General features: G+C 35.7%; 1 protein-coding gene across 1 annotated transcript in view; it reads left to right on the plus strand.

The window, feature by feature from the left end:
* The first annotated feature begins 689 nt into the window (after positions 1-689).
* Positions 690-20,733, plus strand: part of MCM8_2 (DNA replication licensing factor mcm8) — a 67,312-nt gene continuing 47,268 nt past the window's right edge. Inside the window, exons 1-14 of the mRNA XM_051219401.1 lie at positions 690-917; positions 959-994; positions 3,064-3,124; positions 3,186-3,283; positions 3,341-3,424; positions 3,462-3,671; positions 3,716-3,759; positions 3,809-3,889; positions 5,323-5,398; positions 6,783-6,946; positions 11,457-11,616; positions 13,228-13,323; positions 15,655-15,847; positions 17,977-18,351. Coding sequence (XP_051067111.1) covers positions 792-917; positions 959-994; positions 3,064-3,124; positions 3,186-3,283; positions 3,341-3,424; positions 3,462-3,671; positions 3,716-3,759; positions 3,809-3,889; positions 5,323-5,398; positions 6,783-6,946; positions 11,457-11,616; positions 13,228-13,323; positions 15,655-15,847; positions 17,977-18,351 — 1,804 coding nt within the window. The 5' untranslated portion in view covers positions 690-791. The remainder of the gene's footprint in view (positions 918-958; positions 995-3,063; positions 3,125-3,185; positions 3,284-3,340; positions 3,425-3,461; positions 3,672-3,715; positions 3,760-3,808; positions 3,890-5,322; positions 5,399-6,782; positions 6,947-11,456; positions 11,617-13,227; positions 13,324-15,654; positions 15,848-17,976; positions 18,352-20,733) is intronic.

Here is a 20,733-nt window from a genome sequence, read left to right on the forward strand (position 1 = left end):
GTGGCGGAGAAATATCAACGTCTTTAGCTGCTGCTTCTTGAATTATTTCTATCATAAAGTAAGAACGGATTTTCCTTACTATTAAAACTAAATCTACGGGTGTGCGAATGGTTTTTTATCATTCACTAAAGTGTAGGACAGTGAATCTGTGGTTTTCCGTTTTACGATTTACGTTAGGGAGAATTAGAGCCTGATATCTACTATAGAACACGGGATTACTAAAGCCTCCATATATGGTAGCATAGTCTAATTTTTCACGCATTAATTTCAGGAAAACAGAGGTTTCATAAAGTTTCAAAAATTCACTCACCGGCTTATTTCAAAATTTGATTTCCGTCGATGGTTCGTGAACTCTGATAAGGACAACACTAACTTTACATGTATATGGAATTTCATGTATTTTGAAATTCATAATCAACTGATTTCCAAATTTCTAATGATGTGAAGTGATGTCAGTCACTTGATCGGTCTTTCAAGTGTTCTGATCGTCCGAAATCCATAATGCAGGGGTAGCATTATTGTTTATTGGTACTGACTCTTTTTCCAATTATCAGCATGTTGAACCAAACTTTTCTTGTTTCTGTATCTCCTAAATGTTTTGAAACTCTGAGCCATTCACAGTCTTTTAATGTCCGACGCACTTTCGACATGGATATAAACCGCCTAACAATTGAGCATTGCAACCAGCCAAATTCATGGCGCGTCATATAAAAATTGGTTTCCATGGTCCCGATACTGTTTGTTAAACTATTTCAAATAGCTAGATATTTGGATAAACTTTTCAAATCTTCATGTCAGACTTATCGAAATATGAGAAAGTTGGGAATATAGGGGAGGGGGCGTTCGGAAAAGCAATACTTGTTTTGTCGAAATCAGAAAACATTCATAGAGTGATGAAAGAAATCAATATTCGCAAGGTACTTTTATGCAGTACTACTAGCTGATATTTTCTATGTAGATGACACTCAAGGAGCGAGAAGAAGCTCGGAAGGAGGCAAGTTTTGTCTTGAAGTTTTTATACAAAAAGTTGTCGATATGAGATTTTACATGTATGTATGAAGAGACTGGTCAATAGTACTATTGATCAATCTCTTTATTCGGAAACTATCTTGATCTGTTTTAGCTTACGCTTTATTGAACCTGACGACTTAAATTTTATGAACCGTTCCTTTGTCCTTAACGTTGGACTAGGACTGAAATCGCAACAACATTTACTTCATATAATCGCCTTTATCCAACTTAAAGACTTGTTTTGAAGTAAATAACTACTGATTAGTAATTAATTGTTAAGCAAATGTTTATAAGCTGCATGGGTTGACTAAGGCTTCGATCTTCAATACAGACAAATAAAAAATATATAAATGATAAGTAGAAGGTAATCATAATAATTCTATTCAGTCTTCAGTCTTCAGTAATAAGGATAGGAGGTCTGTCGACCTATATTAATCCTTGCAGTTTGTAATACTGTGGAGGTCCAATCTCGTTTTGAGTATATTAACAGACGGTGCTGATATTACGTGTTCCGGTAGAGAATTCCAGTAATTCACTACTCGGTGCGAGAAACGGAACTCCAGACGTAAGCGGTTTGATCTCGGTTTTTGAACTTTTTATCGAATGTCCTCTCAAATGATCGGTTCTAGACGGAAGCAAAAGATAAGACACGTTAATACCAAAGTCATCGTTCAGTATAAGATAAGCCAATATTAGATCACCCCGTACTCTACGGTAAGATAACGGAAATAAGTTAAGGTGTCTCAGTCTGTCTTCATAAGATAGGCCAGCTAGACCTTGTACCATCTTAGTAGCTCGTCGTTGGACTCTTTCTAGCATATCTGCTTCATATTTGAAACAAGGACTCGCTGCTTGAATTCCGTATTCTAAATGTGGTCGCACATAAATCGGGTATAGTAATCCAAACATATCATCTAAATACTGAAAAGACCTACGAATTGACCATAATACCCTATAGCCTTTTGCAGCAGCAGCCTTACAGTGACTAGTCGTTTTGAGATCTTTGCTTAATATAACTCCTAAGTCTTTATAGTTTCTTGCTTTGGGTAGCACTAATCCACGTAGTGTATAGTCATACGATCCATCAGAGTTATTTAACTGCATCACTACACTCTTATTAGGATTTACTTCTAATGATCACCTGTCTAACCAATTGTAAGTGGATTACATGCCGATATCTGAGTACCCAACCGAAACTATAGTGTCTCATTCTAGGGGAATTCCCCGCAAGTAAGCGCTTTTGCACTGCGGTAAAAATTAAACCATCTCCATCCACTTTTTAATTCTTCTCTGAATTCAATTCCTGGTCAAAACGACTAACTAAACTCCTGTCTGGTAACATATCTGTTAGTTTCCGTAAATGTAAAAAGCAGTGGTGAAAAAGAACTCAAAAACGAACACAAAAGTGCGGAACTTTGAGTCACCCACCACTTGAACTATTGAAGTTGAACATCTCGAAACACTAACTGGATCCAGCTAAAGGTCTAGAACTGACTCTTTAATCATAGCTAAATTATTTTCAATTGTTAAAATTTGATAAGATAGACGAGAAACAGCAAAATAGTGAATAAGCTTTATAAAAATTATTCGAAATATACAGTTTGATTCGAAGTGAGATCCTAATGGCTAGAACATAAATATTTGCCGAACAGTTTATATCCTATTGATAGAGCAAAGAATGAAGGATAAATTATCTAACTAATCAAAACACCATATATAAGATAGAATTAGTGGATAGTATATCCTTCAGATGAAATGGATCAACTCTGTTATGCATATCTTCTCATAATCACTTGATATATGCAAAGAATCATTAGCACTACCATACCAGACACAAGACTTAATAGTCCTAGATATCATTCAGTGTATGAAAATATATGCATAGCAGTGAGACATTTCAGACTAGAACGAATAATTGTCTTGTGCTTTCTGAGTCTAAATAAACCTTTTACTCATGAAAAGAACTTTACAACGATAACGAAACTAACCACCATGTAGATATATTATGTACACAGGCGAATTTAATGACTTTAAGTTCTTTCCTTTTTTTAGGTTTCTGTCTTGTCGAAAATGAATCATCCAAATATAGTTCAGTATTGTGATTCATTTGAAGGTAATTATCCGTATTGTTTGACTACTATGTAACTTATTATTTTATTTATTAAATAACGTAGAATCTGGTTGGTTATATATTATAATGGAATATTGTGATCAAGGAGATTTATATACTAAAATCAATAAACAAAATGGTGTTCTAATGCCAGAATCATTGGTAATGTTATTCTTTATTACATTTTTGTCTCTCTATATAAATCAATATTTTAATAAGATTTTAGATTACTTTGTACAAATTTGTTTAGCATTAAAACATATACATGATAGAATGATTTTACATAGAGATATTAAAACACAAGTAAGTTTTATTTAATTATTAATTACATTTATTATAGAATGTATTTCTTACTTCAAAAGGTCGTTTAAAATTAGGTGATTTTGGAATAGCGAAAGTATTAAATCATACATTGGATTTAGCGCGTACATGTATTGGTACACCATATTATTTATCACCAGAAATTTGTGAAAATAAACCATATGATCATAAAAGTGATATATGGGCATTAGGTTGTGTTCTATATGAAATGACAACATTAAAACATGCTGTAATTTCTATTTATTTATATGATATTATTATGATTGTTTCTAGTTTGAAGCCGGTAATATGAAAAATTTAGTATTGAAAATTATTCGGTATGATAGTTATATAAATAAATTAAATTATTTTAATTAATTATTTTAGTGGAACCTATCCACCGGTTTCATCAAAATATAGTTATGAAATAAGAAGTTTAATTTCTCAACTATTTCGTCGAAATCCAAGGTAAAATAATAACCATAAACTTTTTGTTGTATGATTTGTAAGTGATTTGTTTCATAATAAATACTGATACAGCTTTTTTCAGTGGTCAATAACTTTATGAACTAATCGCAGATCTTGGTATGATTATTGCTAGTTTTCTTTTAGCCAACTTTTCCACCAGGCGCAAGTAAGTCTGGTGGTCGACTGGATTATGAAGACCTCGAAGTCTGAGGGAAAACACGAAATACAATGAACGGCCCAGAACTAATTAGACGATTTGGGCTTCACAGATGACCTAGCCCTCCTATCACGTACACACGAACAAATGCAGATAAAGACGTTCAGTGTAGCAGCGGTCTCTACATCAGTAGGCCTCAACATACACGCAAGGAAAACCAAGGTCCTTAATTATAACACGGAGAACATCAATCCAATCACACTTGATGGTGAAACTCTGGGAAATGTAGAATCCTTCACGTACCTTGGAAGCATCATCGATGAAAAAGGAAGATCAGACGCAGACGTAAAGACGAGGATTGGCAAAGCAAGGGCTGCATTCCCACAATCGAAGAACATATTATACTCAAAACCACTGTCTGTCAACCAATATCAAAGTCCGAATCTTCAATACGAACTTCAACACAGCTCTACTGTACGGAGCTGAAACTTGGAGAACTACTACAACCATTATCGAAAATGTACAAGTACTTATAAACAATTGTCTACACAAGATACTCAATGTCCATTGGCCTGATACTATCAATAATAGCCTTCTGTGGGAGGGGACAAACCAGATTCCAAGTGAAGAGGAAATTAGGAAGACGTTGGAAATGGATAGGACATACATTACGTAAATCTTCAAACTGCGTTACGAGACAAGCCCTAACTTGGAATCCTGAAGGGAAGCGGAAAAGAGGAATGCCAAAGAACACATCACGTCGGGAAATAGAATCAGATATGAAAAGGATGAATAACAACTGGAGTAAGCTGGAAAGGACTGTCCAGGATAGTGTTGGATGGCGAGTGCTGGTGGTTGGCCTATGCTCCTCCACGAGGCATAACAGGCGTAAGTAATCAGGTAAGTAAGTAAGTACTTCTACACCATCTTTTATCATGTATCAATGTAGATAGAGGTTGATTAAATACAATGAACTTCCCAACCATCTTAGTCAATGAAGATCTACTACTTTATTAACTGACCCGTAATCTTTACCTGGTAACTTATTCTAAATAACAATATTCCTCACTAGGTAATCTCAATATACATAAGCAATGCTTCAAAAAAATTCATGATCAAATACTAGCAACCTATGAACATCCTCTTTTTATGGGCAATGTTTCACATCCATAATTTAGAATAGAACATTGTACTGAAACATATTTGAAATATTGATTTTCCTAGTGATAAATAAGAATCTATCAGTCATGTTTCTTCTTATCTTTTTCGATTTTAGAGATAGACCAAGTATTAATGCAATCTTAAGGAAACCATTTTTATCAAAACGTATCTATCGTTACTTAACAGAAACAGTAAGTTATAAACTTATATCAATTAGTACTGTTCAACTAATTCTCCTATTACATTGATGCAAAATTCATATTAATTAGAATATATAGGTACCTGATAACTATGGGATGTGATAAAGAAGCTAGGAGATATTTTTGATAGATCAACGAACTTATTTTCATATGACAAATGTAACTTAACTAGAGAAGTGTAAATGAATACTTTAATTCTAAATTAACCACTTGGGAGAAATAAGCATCAGAAGAAATATTCAGCTGTCTATTGTTCCTTGATTCTCAACGGTCTTCTTCATTTTGTGACGTAAATTATCTTTAAGTTATATGAGATGCTGAAACTGTTCTACGTAACCAAGCCAATCAGTGTTCAGATTCATATTTCAAGATTACAGAGGGTTTATCTCTAAAGTATCTGATCGCATTATTATAGAATGGTTACTGTAGACCCTATTATACGTGGTTTCAGTGAAAACATCATTTTATCAATGGATGGGGTTGGGAATATTACTGAAATCAAAAAAAGATACAACAGGGGAAGAGATTTCAGAGGAACGCGATAGAAATCTCTAGGGTGGAAGTACATTCAACCATGAACTACAGTATTTCACTGATGATTGAAAAACAAAGAAGTTTCTCGGGAGAATAGGATAAAACCATTTAAAATCAAAAGTGTTGTTTTAATAGTAGAATCAGGTTTTTCTCAGGATCTAGTGAAATATAAAGAACGAGTACATCTAAGCCACTGTTACTGAAGACTTCGGCCATAAATTAGGAAGTCATCACCTCATTATGCGTGTCATTCCACTAGACACTGATTTTATGGTTTGATGTAATTTCTTTGTGTTATGATACAAAGCCTTCTTGAAGTGTATTGCTATATTAGCTACCATTGTACATTAAGCTAAGTGGTGACTGAGCATACATAACACGTATTTCTGCTATTTCAGTCGATGATAATTCAGAATCAATATCAAATGGTTCACTCTCTTCACCCTAAATCACACATCTAACCTCAGAATAACTGACTTGCTGACTCCACCCTATCCTAGAGATGCTTCTGAAATACTTATGATAGAGTATTATCAATCTACACATGACCGCAACTTAGATATAACATGGATCATGAGTGTCAATTAAGAAATGGTAAAACACTATGCAAGTGGTTCATACTTCCTAAAGTTGAATTATCTTTTTGTGTGCATACCAAGATTTCGTCAGATATAGACTCATTAGTAACCGATACATTCTAATGGGTCTGTTAACAAACAATCTTTTATATGAGAAGGATAATTCAGAATGCGTAAACATATCATGAAGTAACTCCTCATCATTCAATATTCAATATCATCTCTTATATATATATATTTCCGTATATTTTGCTGATTTAAAGGAAATGGCAGAAGAATTTAGTCATACAGTTCTTCATCAACATTCTAAACGTAAAAATGATAATCTATCTAACAATCTAAATTTGATAAATAAACACTTCAAACAATCACAACGTCACCACCACCAACAACATCAATTTTCAGTGATTAAAAAATCCAAGTTAAGGTATGTTTCTGTCCCTTCTCTTTTTTTTCATACTTATACTGTATCAATAACCATAGTCTCTATGAATAAAGATGATTCGTTTGAAATAAACAAAAATCTTACATGATTATGTTATACTTAAAAGTAGGTCAATAAATCAAGGATGGGAATTATTGGGATATTCAGTATTTGTTGTATGCCTAGCAACGAATTCTGCTTGAATTTATCAACTTATTCTCTTGAAATTCATCTTTATTGTTTATCCGTAACTATGTATATGAAAAGATCAAAGATACTGTGCGTCATTTGAAGTAAAACTAAGGTGGAGTATACAGTATTACTTGGAATTTTTATTTGGTTGTATTGTCATAACTAAAAAGTTTGAAAGTACCATTACTATGAAATCAGACTTCAAAGTATGATGACTTATGTCATATTGAGAACGATGATATTTTATTTGGATCTTTTAATGTTATTAGTTAAAGAACCATGAAACAAAACGAAACCACTGTCTACCATGTCCAACGCCTCTTAGTTTTATGAATAATGAGTGTCATGTTAAATAAGCTTCATTAATGAGTGTAAAGGAGAACATGGCTTAACTGTAGAGTTTTCTATTCACTTAACTAAGTTACTTACTTACTTACTTACTTACGCCTGTTACTCCCAATGGAGCATAGGCCGCTGACCAGCATTCTCCAACCCACTCTGTCCTGGGCCTTCTTTTCTAGTTCGATCCAATTCTTGTTCATTTTTCTCATGTCTATTTCCATTTCTCGGCGTAATGTGTTCTTTGGTCTTCCTCTTTTCCTGTATTTGGACTTGAGGATTCCATGTGAGGGCTTGTCTTGTGACGCAGTTGGGTGCTTTCCTCAATGTGTGTCCTATCCACTTCCAGCGCTTCTTCCTGATTTCTTCCTCCGCTGAGATCTGGTTTGTTCTCTCCCACAGTAGGTTGTTGCTAATAGTGTCCGGCCAACGGATCTGAAGTATTTTGCGTAGACAGCTGTTAATAAACACCTGTATTTTCTGGATGATGGCTTTCGTAGTTCTCCAGGTTTCTGCCACATACAGTAGAACTGTCTTGACATTTGTATTGAAAATCCTGACCTTGGTGTTGGTTGACTGTTGCTTTGAGTTCCAGATGTTCCTCAATTGTAAATATGCTGCTCTTGCTTTGCCGATCCGCGCCTTCACATCTGCATCAGATCCACCCTGTTCATCAATGATGCTGCCCAGATATGCAAAGGTTTTTACATATTCCAAATCTTCTCCGTCAATTGTGATCGGATTGGTGCATGCTGTGTTGTATCGGAGAACCTTGCTTTTCCCTTTGTGTATATTGAGACCTACTGCTGCTGAGGCTGCTGCCACACTATTCGTCTTCTCCTGCATCTGTTGTTGCGTTTGGGATAGAAGGGCCAGATCGTCTGCGAAGTCTAGATCATCCAACTGCATCTTAGATGTCCATTGTATCCCGCGCTTCCCTTCAGACGTTGACGTCTTCATGATCCAGTCGATCACTAGGAGAAAGAGAAAGGGTGAGAGTAAGCAACCTTGCCTAACACCGGTCTTCACTTCGAACGACTTTGTCAACTGTCCTCCATGCACGATTTCGCAGTTTAATCCATCATATGAGTTCTGTATGATATTGACTATCTTCTGAGGCACGCCGTAGTGTCGGAGAAGTTTCCATAGTGTTGTTCTGTCCACGCTATCAAATGCCTTTTCGTAGTCAATGAAGTTGATGTAGAGTGATGAATTCCATTCAATCGATTGTTCCACAATGATCCGTAGAGTTGCGATTTGGTCTGTACACGATCTATCCTTACGGAATCCTGCCTGTTGTTCACGAAGTTGGGCGTCTACGCAGTCCTTCATCCTGTTTAACAATACCCTGTTGAAGACTTTTCCCGGTATTGAGAGAAGAGTGATGCCCCTGTAGTTATCACACTTGCTGAGGTCGCCTTTCTTCGGTATTTTGATCAGAAGTCCTTCTTTCCAGTCTGTTGGTACTTGTTCCTCATCCCAAATTTTGCTGAAGAGAATGTGGAGTATCCTTGCAGTTGCCGCTACGTCTGCTTTTAGTGCCTCTGCTGGGATGTTGTCCGGTCCTGCTGCTTTGCCACTCTTGATTTGTCTGATGGCCATGCTGATTTCTTCAATTGTTGGTGGACCAACATTGATTGGGAGATCCGTGGCTGCTGCTTCGATGTTGGGTGGGTTCAGTGGGGCTGGTCGATTCAAGAGTTCTTTGAAGTGTTCTACACACCTGTTTTGTTGCTCTTCAATGTTGGTGATTACCTCGCCTTCCTTGCTTTTCACTGGTCGTTCTGGTTTGCGGCGATTTCCAGAGAGTTTCTTTGTCGTGTCATACAATTGTCTCATGTTTCCTTCTCTTGCAGCCTTTCCCGCCGTCGTTGCTAAATCTTCCACATATTTACGTTTGTCGGTTCTGATATTCCTCTTCACTTCTTTGTTTACTTCTGTGTATTCAGCTTGTGCCTTGGCTTTTTCTGCTCTTGTTCGACTGGTATTGATCGCTGTTTTCTTGTTTCTCCTTTCTTGAATCTTATCCAGTGTATCAACAGTGATCCATTCCTTGTGATGGTGCTTCTTGTGACATAGGACCTCATGACATATTGAAGTGATTGCCTCTTTGATCCCCTTCCAGTTGCTCTCCGCAGTAGTTCCTTCTCCATTGAGTAGATCATGAAAGGCCTGGAACTTATTGCTGAGGACTATCTATCGTTGAGTTTGTTAGTATCCTGAAGAAAGGCCGTATTGAACTTTTGTGATATTGTCCGCCCCGTTGTCCAGTGCTTCTTGAGTTTCAATTTCATCTTGGCGACCAGTAAGTGATGATCTGATGCTATATCAGCTCCTCTCTTGGTTCTCACGTCCTCTATAGTCCTCCTGAACGTTTTGTTGATGCAAATATGGTCGATTTGGTTTTGTGTAGAGTGATCCGGTGAAGTCCATGTGGTTTTGTGTATGCGTTTATGTGGGAATATGGTGCCGCCTATGACCAGTTTATTGAAGGCACATAGGTTTGCAAATCTCTCACCATTTTCGTTCCTTTCTCCCAGTCTGTGTCGTCCCATGATGTCTTCATATCCAGTGTTGTTCGTTCCAACCTTGGCGTTGAAATCTCCCATCAGAATGGTCAGGTCCTTTGTTGGGCACCTCTCGACGATTGACTGCAGCCTATTGTAGACATCATCAACGCAACTCCTTGAGTATGTGGGGCATTTTCTTCTTCATGGCCGGAGTATAACAGGAGCTCTCCTGTAGTTAGTCGTTGTTGTCCAACTTGTGTCCAATGTGTTTCACTGATCCCAAGTACCTCTAGGTTGTATCTTCTCATTTCTGCAGCAATTTGGAAGGCTCTCCCGGTGTCCCACATTGTACGAACATTCCATGTACCTAAATAAATGGTCGCTCTGGTTGTCAGAAGGGGCATCGGCCTCGTAACTTCCGAAGGAATTCGGCTTTCATCATGAGGCGTCATAGTTCTTCTAAATGAAGACCTTCTGACTCCCAGGGCAGAGTTTAAAAGGTTTGAATAATTTTTTCTGGTTAGCGTTTTTTTAGCGAGTTAGTTTTCTACGGGATGGGGACGCTAACCCCATGCCCAACCCTCCTCCTTTATCCGGGCTTGGGACCGGCAGTAGCCTCCGGAGGGACTCCAGGCGGAGTTACTTAAGTTGCATTACTTAATTAAGTTACTAAACAATAATTAATGTGACTCTTATCGGCATAATTTATTCAGCATTAGATACTAAGCAGCATGACGTCATCCGTACCATACTTATCAAATTGAAGTCAGCCAATTCAAAGAATATTTTGTCCTATTTTTTGTACAAAGGCTAAAAGTAAACGGATTTATACTAATGAATAAGCTACCAGATATTTTGTATAGCTTGTATGTATTAAATAATAATTTTACTGGTTGAAATCATGATTCAATTGAAGCTAGACCACCATGGAAAACCTGGAAGCACTGGATAGCCGTTTCGTCCTAGTATGGGACTCCTCAGCAGTGCGCACCCACGATCCCACCCCCGGTGAGATCCGAACTCAGGACCTATCAGTCTCGCGCCAGGCGCTTAACCAACTAGAGACTGATAGGTCCTGGGTTCGGATTTCGCGGGGGCGGGATCGTGGATGGGCACTGCTGAGGAGTCTCACAATAGGACGAAGTTTTCCATGGTGGTCTAGCTTCAATTGACTCATGATTTCAACCAGTGAAATTATTATTTATTTCCACAAAACCCATTCTGATAAATAATAATTGACTAGGAACCCCAAAACATTATTGGCCTAATTACTAAAGTATACTTATAAATCATGAAAATCTATTCGATGATTTAAAGATAAGAAGTTGTTTTTATAAAGCGACTATGAACTAAAATGTATTTGATCTCAGATTTTTATCAAATATCTATATTTTGTATAGAGAGTAATTTATTACTGAAATGTTTTAATTCAGTAGTCAGAAAAAAATATATTCATTTTCATAAATTTTCAGTGATGCGATAAATAAAAAATTAAATAAGAAAACGGAAAATAGCAATAATAGTAACAATAGTAATTCACATGGAACAGTTTCTGAATGCGAATCCAAACGTCGGGAATCAGTGATCGATGTGAATCGTAGAAAACAAAGAGAATTGATTGAAAAACAGCGAGTGAGTTCATTTTTCCATTACATATATGTATATAACAGTTATTTTGTATTATATATTATTGGAAAATTGCAGTGTGATATATCTTCTTGATGTATATAAACCATTGATATGACAAAACTCTACAGTCAGTAAATAAGTAAACCATTGAAAGTGCTTAGTATGAAGTGTGGAAATATGTAGCAACAGTGAAGATGACAAATAATGCTTGCATTTGCTTTGTCGTAGCATAAGACTCCCGGCAGTGAACATTTGATATCTCACCAGGAGTCGAACCAGGAACCGTCTAGTCTTCTAGAGAATGCTCAAATCTAAGACCACCTATTTGCCATTCAATGGTTTACATTTCTAAATTCAGTTGACTCACAAGAGGAAAATGGTTGCGTCATATCAGAAAAACTTAAAAGTTAGGAACGTAAACTATTGGATACCAACTCGGTTGTATGAAAGTTAAGTTTTCTATGAGAGACCCAACGATATTTGGTTCAAACCACCGTTTTGCCTTTGATGTGCACTGTTGAGAGTATCATACTAGGATGAAACAGCTGTCTGGTATTTCCTGGTATTCAATGGTAATTTATCTAAAGTCACTCCATGATGTGGATCATGGAATTCAAAAATCTCCAAAAAACGCCTCTCACGAATTGACTAAAGTTGGAAATGTAAACCATTAGATTCTGACTCTTTAATCTAAAGATAACGCAGTTGGTAAAGAGTCTGTAAAAATCTAGGAAATTAAATTTGTAAGAACGATTTTCCTTCTATTCACCTGTTATATCCGGACGAAGAACAAGTGAATGATAACCGCTAAAATCTATTCATGGACTATTATCATACATATCCTTATTTTATCACTATTACATAACTATATTATATATATATTTATATTCCTTTTATTATAAGCTTCCATTTGACCTATTGACTACCATAATACGATTTTCTATCATTAAGTTATTCACAATGTATTAGTTACAGTCTCTCACATGCACAGCCACATTTTGAACCGATCTTGTATAATTGTTATTTTCTCTCTTATGGTATGGTGCTGTCTGATTTATTTGTATATAAACTGCGTCTGTTTGGAACATATGTTTGTATAGCGGAGGCTGATATTGATGTTCTGAACTGAACTAGCTGAGTTAGGCGAGAAGCTACTATTTCAGGTCCAATAAAAACTCAGAGTTGAATCTAGGCTGCTTGTATTAGTTTACGCATCATTTGCCTGGTCAATACGTCGGTGTTCTAATTGATGATCGTATCACGTGATAATTAACAGGTTATAAGGATATAACACCACAAATCAGCACTAAGCATTCTAGTCACCATTACTCTGCCAGTTATCTGATTTTTACAAATCTTAATAATCTATTCAATTATCATAATGTTACGACTACATAATAACACTTTTGAATGATTAAGTCCATGTTCCATCGTATTGATGATTTGAACATCAACACTGGGTCAATTCAACTGACTAATACCATAAAAGATACAGTCATGCCTACTTTAGATTCTTCAAGGTGAATTATTGTTCAGGATCATTACACTAAATACATTGATAGATTTAAAATTGTATCATGGTCACTGTATTATTATTATTATTATTATTATTAGTTGGAAGCTAGAAATAAAATAAAAGAACAAGGTTGGAAACACTTATTAGATAATTCACCTGTATGCATTACACCTGCCGTTAATGAGAAAAATATGGTAAGTGATTTCAATGTTTGAATTGAATTTGTTGGATTAATTTTTAATTCTTTCTGAAAATTAGTAATTTAGTATTAAATGAAGAAAAGGGTTCGAATCCCGCGGGGCGGGATCGTGGATGCTCACTGACTGACTGTTGAGAAGTCCCACAATAGGACGAAACAGCCGTTCAGCGCTTCGAAGTTTCCTATGATGGTCTAGCTTTAATTGACTCATAATCTCAACTATTAAATAATAAAAAAAGGTATTTAATGGTCTAAATCATCATGCTATTCGGTTGGAGTTAGTTACCAAGTTCTCAATATTCAATATGTATGTCGTTTCCTGAATTTTGAATCATTTTCCATTCAGTTAGTAAGTGAGTGTTGGAAACTGGAGTGTCATTTTAAGTACTTCATTCTAAACAATAACTTTTACGATCTTTGTGCTTTTTGTTCAGTATTTCAGGCTGAACAACACTGATATGTTCATAGTAAACAACTGTGAACAACTTCAAACTCTTGAAATGAAATGACTAATAAATTTTACATTTAAATATGAAACATTCATCTACTGACTGAATTGAAAAATGACCGAAAACTATTAGGTACAACGTATACTTATTGAACAGTTGGGAGTTTATGGATAACCTCAGTTCACTTTTTGCATAACGAGACAATGAAAATGAGAGGAAATTAACAAAAAGATGAACTTAGAGAAAGTGGATAAAAATTAACGGTATAGAATTGTAGGGATTATTTTAAGATCACGAACCGATTTAAGTTGGACGCCCATTGATCTCGGTAAAATTCAGCAGTTTCCATAATCATATACCGCCAATGATTATGTGCTAACTAGTAACTGGCCTCGAGAGGAAATGACTGGAGTTCCAGTGAGAAGCTGTGATTATTGGTGTTTAACCGCGCGAGGAAGTTATTCACCGAAGACCATGAAGGATGGTCGCATAATATCGTGAATTTATTGAAATTAGACTTGTACACCACTATATCCCGGGTAGAAGGTCATAAGGTTAGGAATCCGCATGCATGACTGATCCCCGATCATGTAGTCATGGCTATTCACTCCTGAAAAGTACCGTACTAAGACCAGAAAGCTATAGATTACTTCCAGGTTTTCAATAGTTGCCTAACTTGAATCTGTTCGTGATTTCGATAAAAACAATCACTTACACTGGAAATCTAAGCATACTTTTCCAATATACTGCAAAATATGAAATAGCATTGAGTTCAAGATTTTTAAAAAAATATGTAGATTGGATACATTTGATTCATTGTAAATGATCTTCAAAAACATGCCATCCAATTTATCTCATTATATCTTGTGAAAATTTTAGGTTTTTTAACCATGGGTCCATCGTATAAATGTTTTTCCATACATATCTTTAGCGTCATAATCATCGTAGAGGAGCTGATAAACATTTCATCGGTTCAAGTCCCCATATCATGTTGGAGAAACAAGATGGGATTATAAAGGCATATATCAAGCCATTAGTGGTATCATTGATACTAAAAAACATTAGGTATGATTTACATGATGCAAGAAGGGATAAAAAACTCGTGGGATGCAAACAGTATAAGATTGTTAAGAAATTCAGAGTTAAGAAGAGATTATAGAAGATAAGAATCTGCGCCATCGCTTCTGACTCTAAGCTATATCAAATAACATCTCCAGTGATTGATTAAATAATTGATTAAGCAGACCCCAACCAGGTAGTTATTACCTACCTTTACGGTTCCATCCAACAGTCAATGACTTCACTGACTGATTCCGTGTTTTGATTTGGTTTCCCTTTGCTTTCTTACAAATTACTCCCACATGGCCTTATTAACAACTAAAATTTATGATATTGGGCTTGTGAAGACTAAAGAGCACCATATAAAGGTTTTGCTCTAACTTTCGGATTCCTTAGCAGTGCATACTCATAATCTTACTTGTAAATCTAGCTCAATACTCTTGACTCCTATGGTTAGTGCAATGTCTTTAGACCATTTAATAAAAATTTGTTGACTTAAACTTACAAATTCAGACAATTTGTAAAATACAACTTGGTTATTATTCAATACGATTCATAAACCACTGCTACAATTTTGATATAATCAGTCTTCATCAATCACAGCTTTGAACAAGAATGCCATGAATCAACCTCGAAATGAATCACTTGTAAGGACTGGATTGTTTTTGTTAGTATTGTCATATCCATTGAGCTTCATTATCAACAACCAATTAGGGTCGATTTCATTGTGAACATAACCAAACAGTATTTTATCAATCTTTTATACGTATAATACACATACACGTATTTACATAAAATCTTCATTTGCATTTTTCTAGGTGAATGTGATCAATGAAAATCCCAAACTAAAAGATGTATATTACAAACCAATAATCAGTTCGACTAATCAATCTTATGATTGTAATCCTTCTTCATCACCAAGTGTAATTGTAGCTGATGCATTTATAAAATACAAACAAGAAAGAGATCGTATACAACAAATAAACTGTAAAGATTATGATAATTATATTTGTAAGTTTCTTTATTTATTGTATAGTCAAATGTTTTGTATGGTTTTTAAGCCATTGGGATTTTTCTGGGGAATTTCGGAGCAGATGTTTCGCATTTCTTTGGAATATAAGTTTTTAAACTCTTCAAGAAAGTATTCTATGTAGTTAGTAACTCAATCTGAACACCAGATATCTGCTTTTGTCCTTTATTTTCCTCAAAAATACCCTCAAGGTATTTGGAGATAGTGAGGAGGACTTTCATGGAAGAGGCTATAAGCATGTGGCCTTACAAGACTAATTCGAGAGGCAGAGTAGGATCTCTGTACCTTCAACAACGTCAGGATACATAGTGATGCGAAAGAATCAGATAGATGATCTAGTTTGGGATGAACGAATTCGATCATTACAAAGCACGAAATAATATTAATACATAAAACATAGAGAAGGATAAAGAGCTAATTGATTTGGAACGCTGCAACTATTTCTGGAACCTGTCACTTAGGGCCCTTAGTCAATAAACTCTGCACCTGATGACACAGTTCATGTCAACATTCGCTGATATTGTTGTTACATCCGAGCGAAGATTAAATCACGAGTAACTTCTGAGACATATTATTTGACAAATATTATCTATATATTCTTATGGCATAATTATTCACTAATTAGATTATGTATATTTATATTCCTCTCATTATAAGCGTTATTTTGACCTATAATTTATTATTGTACGATTTACTGTTCTTAAGCTATGTTCAGTTTATTAATTACTGCCTCCCACGTTCACAGCCACTTATTGGCTTTATTGTGTACGAGTGTTATTTCATATTTTATGGTGCATTGCGGTCTGTTTGGTTGATATGTATATCCAGTATGTCTGAAATAAATGATTCGATTCGCATAGTGGGAGCTGGTATTGGTGTTCTGGACTCAAGTGGACGGGCTAGGCGGACATAGGACCAATGAGGACACTAGGCTGGTCATACCGGTCGGACGTCATTGATTTGGCACAGTGCTAAGATTGTATAAGTCGTATTTTGATTGTTGGATAAATCACGTGGTAACTAGCCGGACATAAAGTCACAACAATTGTCAACTTACGATCTATAAGGGAATACCTTTCACTATTCAAACTACTAAGTCGACAATTTGTCTAGTTAGAAAATCTTCATAAATATATGGTCTTAAATTTAACTAAGAAAGAAGTCAGTCAGTCGATTAGTTGAACGTAACGCAGAACCTGACATATGTGTACACCGTTTCAAGCAACCGTAACCGATTAGAATAGTGAGATGAAATTGTCAGAACAAATCCCAGAGTAGGGGCTAGGTAGTAACAGTATTAGTGGTAACAAGAAATATTAGGCATTCGAAATACAATTTGAGAAGAGAATACAAACTAGTGAAGTAATAAAAAATTATGGAGGATTCAGAAGCTTGGAATTTGTCACATGTGTCATCGCAAATGTTTTGAGCTATGTCTTTCAATGTTTCTAACCACTGGTTACGTTAATTACGTGGGTCCCAACCAGGTAGTCTACACTAATTAACATGACTCAATGAAGTCACTGACTGATGCCATTTCTTAGTTTAGTCGCTTCTACCTTTCTTCCAACTTACTGCTACATCAGTCATCACGGCCCGTCGATTAGTCGGCGGATGGACATATTCGAAAAGTGGAAGCTGGAGATTGTTATTAGAAACAGAAGAAATAAGTAATGGAGTTTCAGTAAGAGAGAGGTGATATCCAACCTCTGTTAAATATATGAGTAAGTTTGACACCTCACTGCCATCCGGGATATTATTTTCCCAAAGACCTGAAAAAGAAACTAGGTTAAAAATGACTTTGGAGGCTTGTGAGGGAAAGTAATTATGATAAGTGGAGTATGCTATTTTTAAAGTTGATCTTTTCTAACCTTTTCTTATGATTGTGGAAAGGAAACGTTTCTGTATATGCTAGTTGTCTGGAAGAGACACCTTACTGTTGTCAAACACTTGTAAAGTCAGCTGTATGACTCCACCATCGGACCATGAGTTTCCTGCTTTTACTTTTACTGTTTATAATTACCTCATACGTTGTATTCAATCTTTTTTAAACGATATCTGATACATATTGGTTAAATTGTTCTTTTATTCTAATTGCCCTTAATTTAAGGTGTTAAACATTCAGAAGCTATAACCCCCAAGCCAATCGATACGATTTCGGTATCGATTCCTTCACAATCTCTTGCAATCGAAGGAGTATCAATAACGCCACAAACACCATCAACACCCCAAATCAACATAAAACCATCTTATCTACAACCATGTCAAGCTGTTCTACCGATGAGACCGAATGATATGTGTCCTTTACTCTATCCATATAACAAGGAAAATAATATTACTACTACTGATAACAGTAACACTCATGATAAAATCAATATTATAAACAATGGTAAAAGTGAAAGTAATAATACTAGTACTGATGATATTATAAGTGATCAATGTCTCAGTGAGAATGGCAAGTACGAAGACAATAAATATCAACCAAGTACGTTTTTATTCTTTTTTATTCTGTATAGTATCTGAGATTAGTTATAAAGTTTCCACTTTTCAATAAGTATGTTATTTCTAACACTTTTGGTCATTCACTCGCTCATCTATTAGGTGAGTATTGTGTATCAGAGTGTAATCTTTATTAGATAGTTCATTTTAAGCCTTAAATGTCACATATTTAATTTATGTTTTACTACTCTGGATATTCGAATACTCTGAATTGATATTTTCATAACAGACAGTTGTGACTAACCGCAAATGCTTAAACTGATAGATCCAACAAAAATCACACTTTGTTATGAGATACTCATGCAATAAATGAATAGAAAAAATGATTAAAAGTGCTGAATGCATTATGCACTGACAAGGTAGAACATAACCTTAACTTACAAAAAAGATTTATTCGTTAATGAAATCCTACTGTATACTAGCGAACCAATGATGATCGAGTTTAATGATATCATAGTTTCACCGTAAAATTCAGATATTATTCCAAGTACTTATTCAACAAACGAGTAATTTGTGGAATGTATGAATAAATTGGCGACGGGGTAAAACAAAATACAATCCAAAGTCAGCCTTCAGCGTTCAGATTTTTCATCAGTGTCCTTCAACGACATTGGTCATTAATCATACAGTACTTTTCATTACCGGTGCTGATTCAAAAAAATGAAAAAATGACTCTCCCATCCAATCGATTACAGCTGCTATTTGAGCGACAGTTGGAGTTCTTAGTCAATTTACGCACGCAGCTGTTAAATTACTCATGCTTTGGAGATGCGACGGAAGTGAATGGATTGATTTCTCAATTGCACACTGAGCTGGAAAATGACCGCAGCCTCCACGAATCCTCGATAAACCGTACTTCAAACGAAATAGCAGTCATTCATGATGCGCCCAGTGATCCAGAAATGTCCATTTCAGAGACATGCTCTGTCGTGAGTTCAAATCCCATTGTCCCCGAAACACTACAAATATTGGATTGTCCAGCTCACAGAAAGACGATGTCTTATTAAACGCTTATGAAATTATTGCAGTACCCGCCCAAAAAGAAACAGAAAACAAATCGAGCAGTGTACTGAATGCAGCTGCACCAAATGAAGCTCATCATTCAGCGATAGCAGTTTCTGACGAATCTAATTGTCCAGATTCCCTTGTTTTGCCAGAAATTATGTCACGTGCATGAAACGATAATCAAGAACCTGGTGCAGTTTTGTTGGACGCTTATTATCATAGTGATCCATTATCTACTAGTAATGTTCCCAATAAATTTGATCACAATATTTCTGAAGAATCAAACTTCGATGACTTCATGTCAAGCGCCGTTCAGCCTCACCACTCAATCACTTTCAGTCGATTCTCTGCTCAGTGCGTCAAATATATTTTAAATAAATTCAAATTAATTGTAACTTGGGCATATGAGGATCCAACACTGTTTCGTGGGGGAGGATGAACCCGGAAATCAACTCCGGATCTTCAAAAAAGGGGAGGTTTGTTAGGACCCGAGTTATACCCAGTAGATTAATTATTGCTTGATATGAGGGAAATAAAAGTCAATTTTCGATTGAATTACTCATTATGAATTTTATTCAACAATACATCCGTTTTGATTCAACGTGAGGATCATTCAGTGTAGTATTTGATTTGTTTTCTCAGTATAATATTTTCTTTTGTATAATATACGATATTCTTGTATTCCCTTGACATGAACTATGCTCAGTAAGTGATTTGTTATAACTGAGTATGTGATTTAATCCTAATTATTAATCAAAATGTGTGTACAATCAATATATAAATGAGTGTATTTTAGACTATATTTGATTCGTCGTCTCCATAGTGTTTGGGGCTAATAAATCTTCACTTATACCAGTCTTTGTGTTGTTACTTTCGCATCGTGGGAATTGCCGAGGTCCTTCGTTCCGAGTATAAGTGATCAGCATTTTTCCTCAGCGCTTTTGTTTTTCCGGCACAACAAACTTCGGCTGGAGCCCCTCTGGGGCTAATATCGGTCCCAAGCCTGAATAATGGAGGAGGGTTGGGCATAGGGTTAGCGACCCTATTCCGTAGAAAATTAACTCACTAAAAAAATGCTAACCGGGAAATAATTCATGATTAAATTACACTAGATTTTAATTGTTTTGATACAAATTGTTTTCAAAGTGTAAATAAATGATGAATGTAATTCATTTTTGTATTGTTTGTTTGAATCTTTCTATTGAGTGATCATTAACTCTGAAATACGAATACATCCAGCTGACGAGTCCAAAATAGGACGAAACACGCATTCTGCATTCCACTGTTAGCCATCATCCACCTTTACTTAAAATAATGAATCACTTACATTATCACTCTTTTAGAAAGTAATTGATCGACATCA

The sequence above is a fragment of the Schistosoma haematobium genome, chromosome 4 (assembly GCF_000699445.3).
Source record: "Schistosoma haematobium chromosome 4, whole genome shotgun sequence".
Lineage (NCBI taxonomy): Eukaryota > Metazoa > Platyhelminthes > Trematoda > Strigeidida > Schistosomatidae > Schistosoma > Schistosoma haematobium.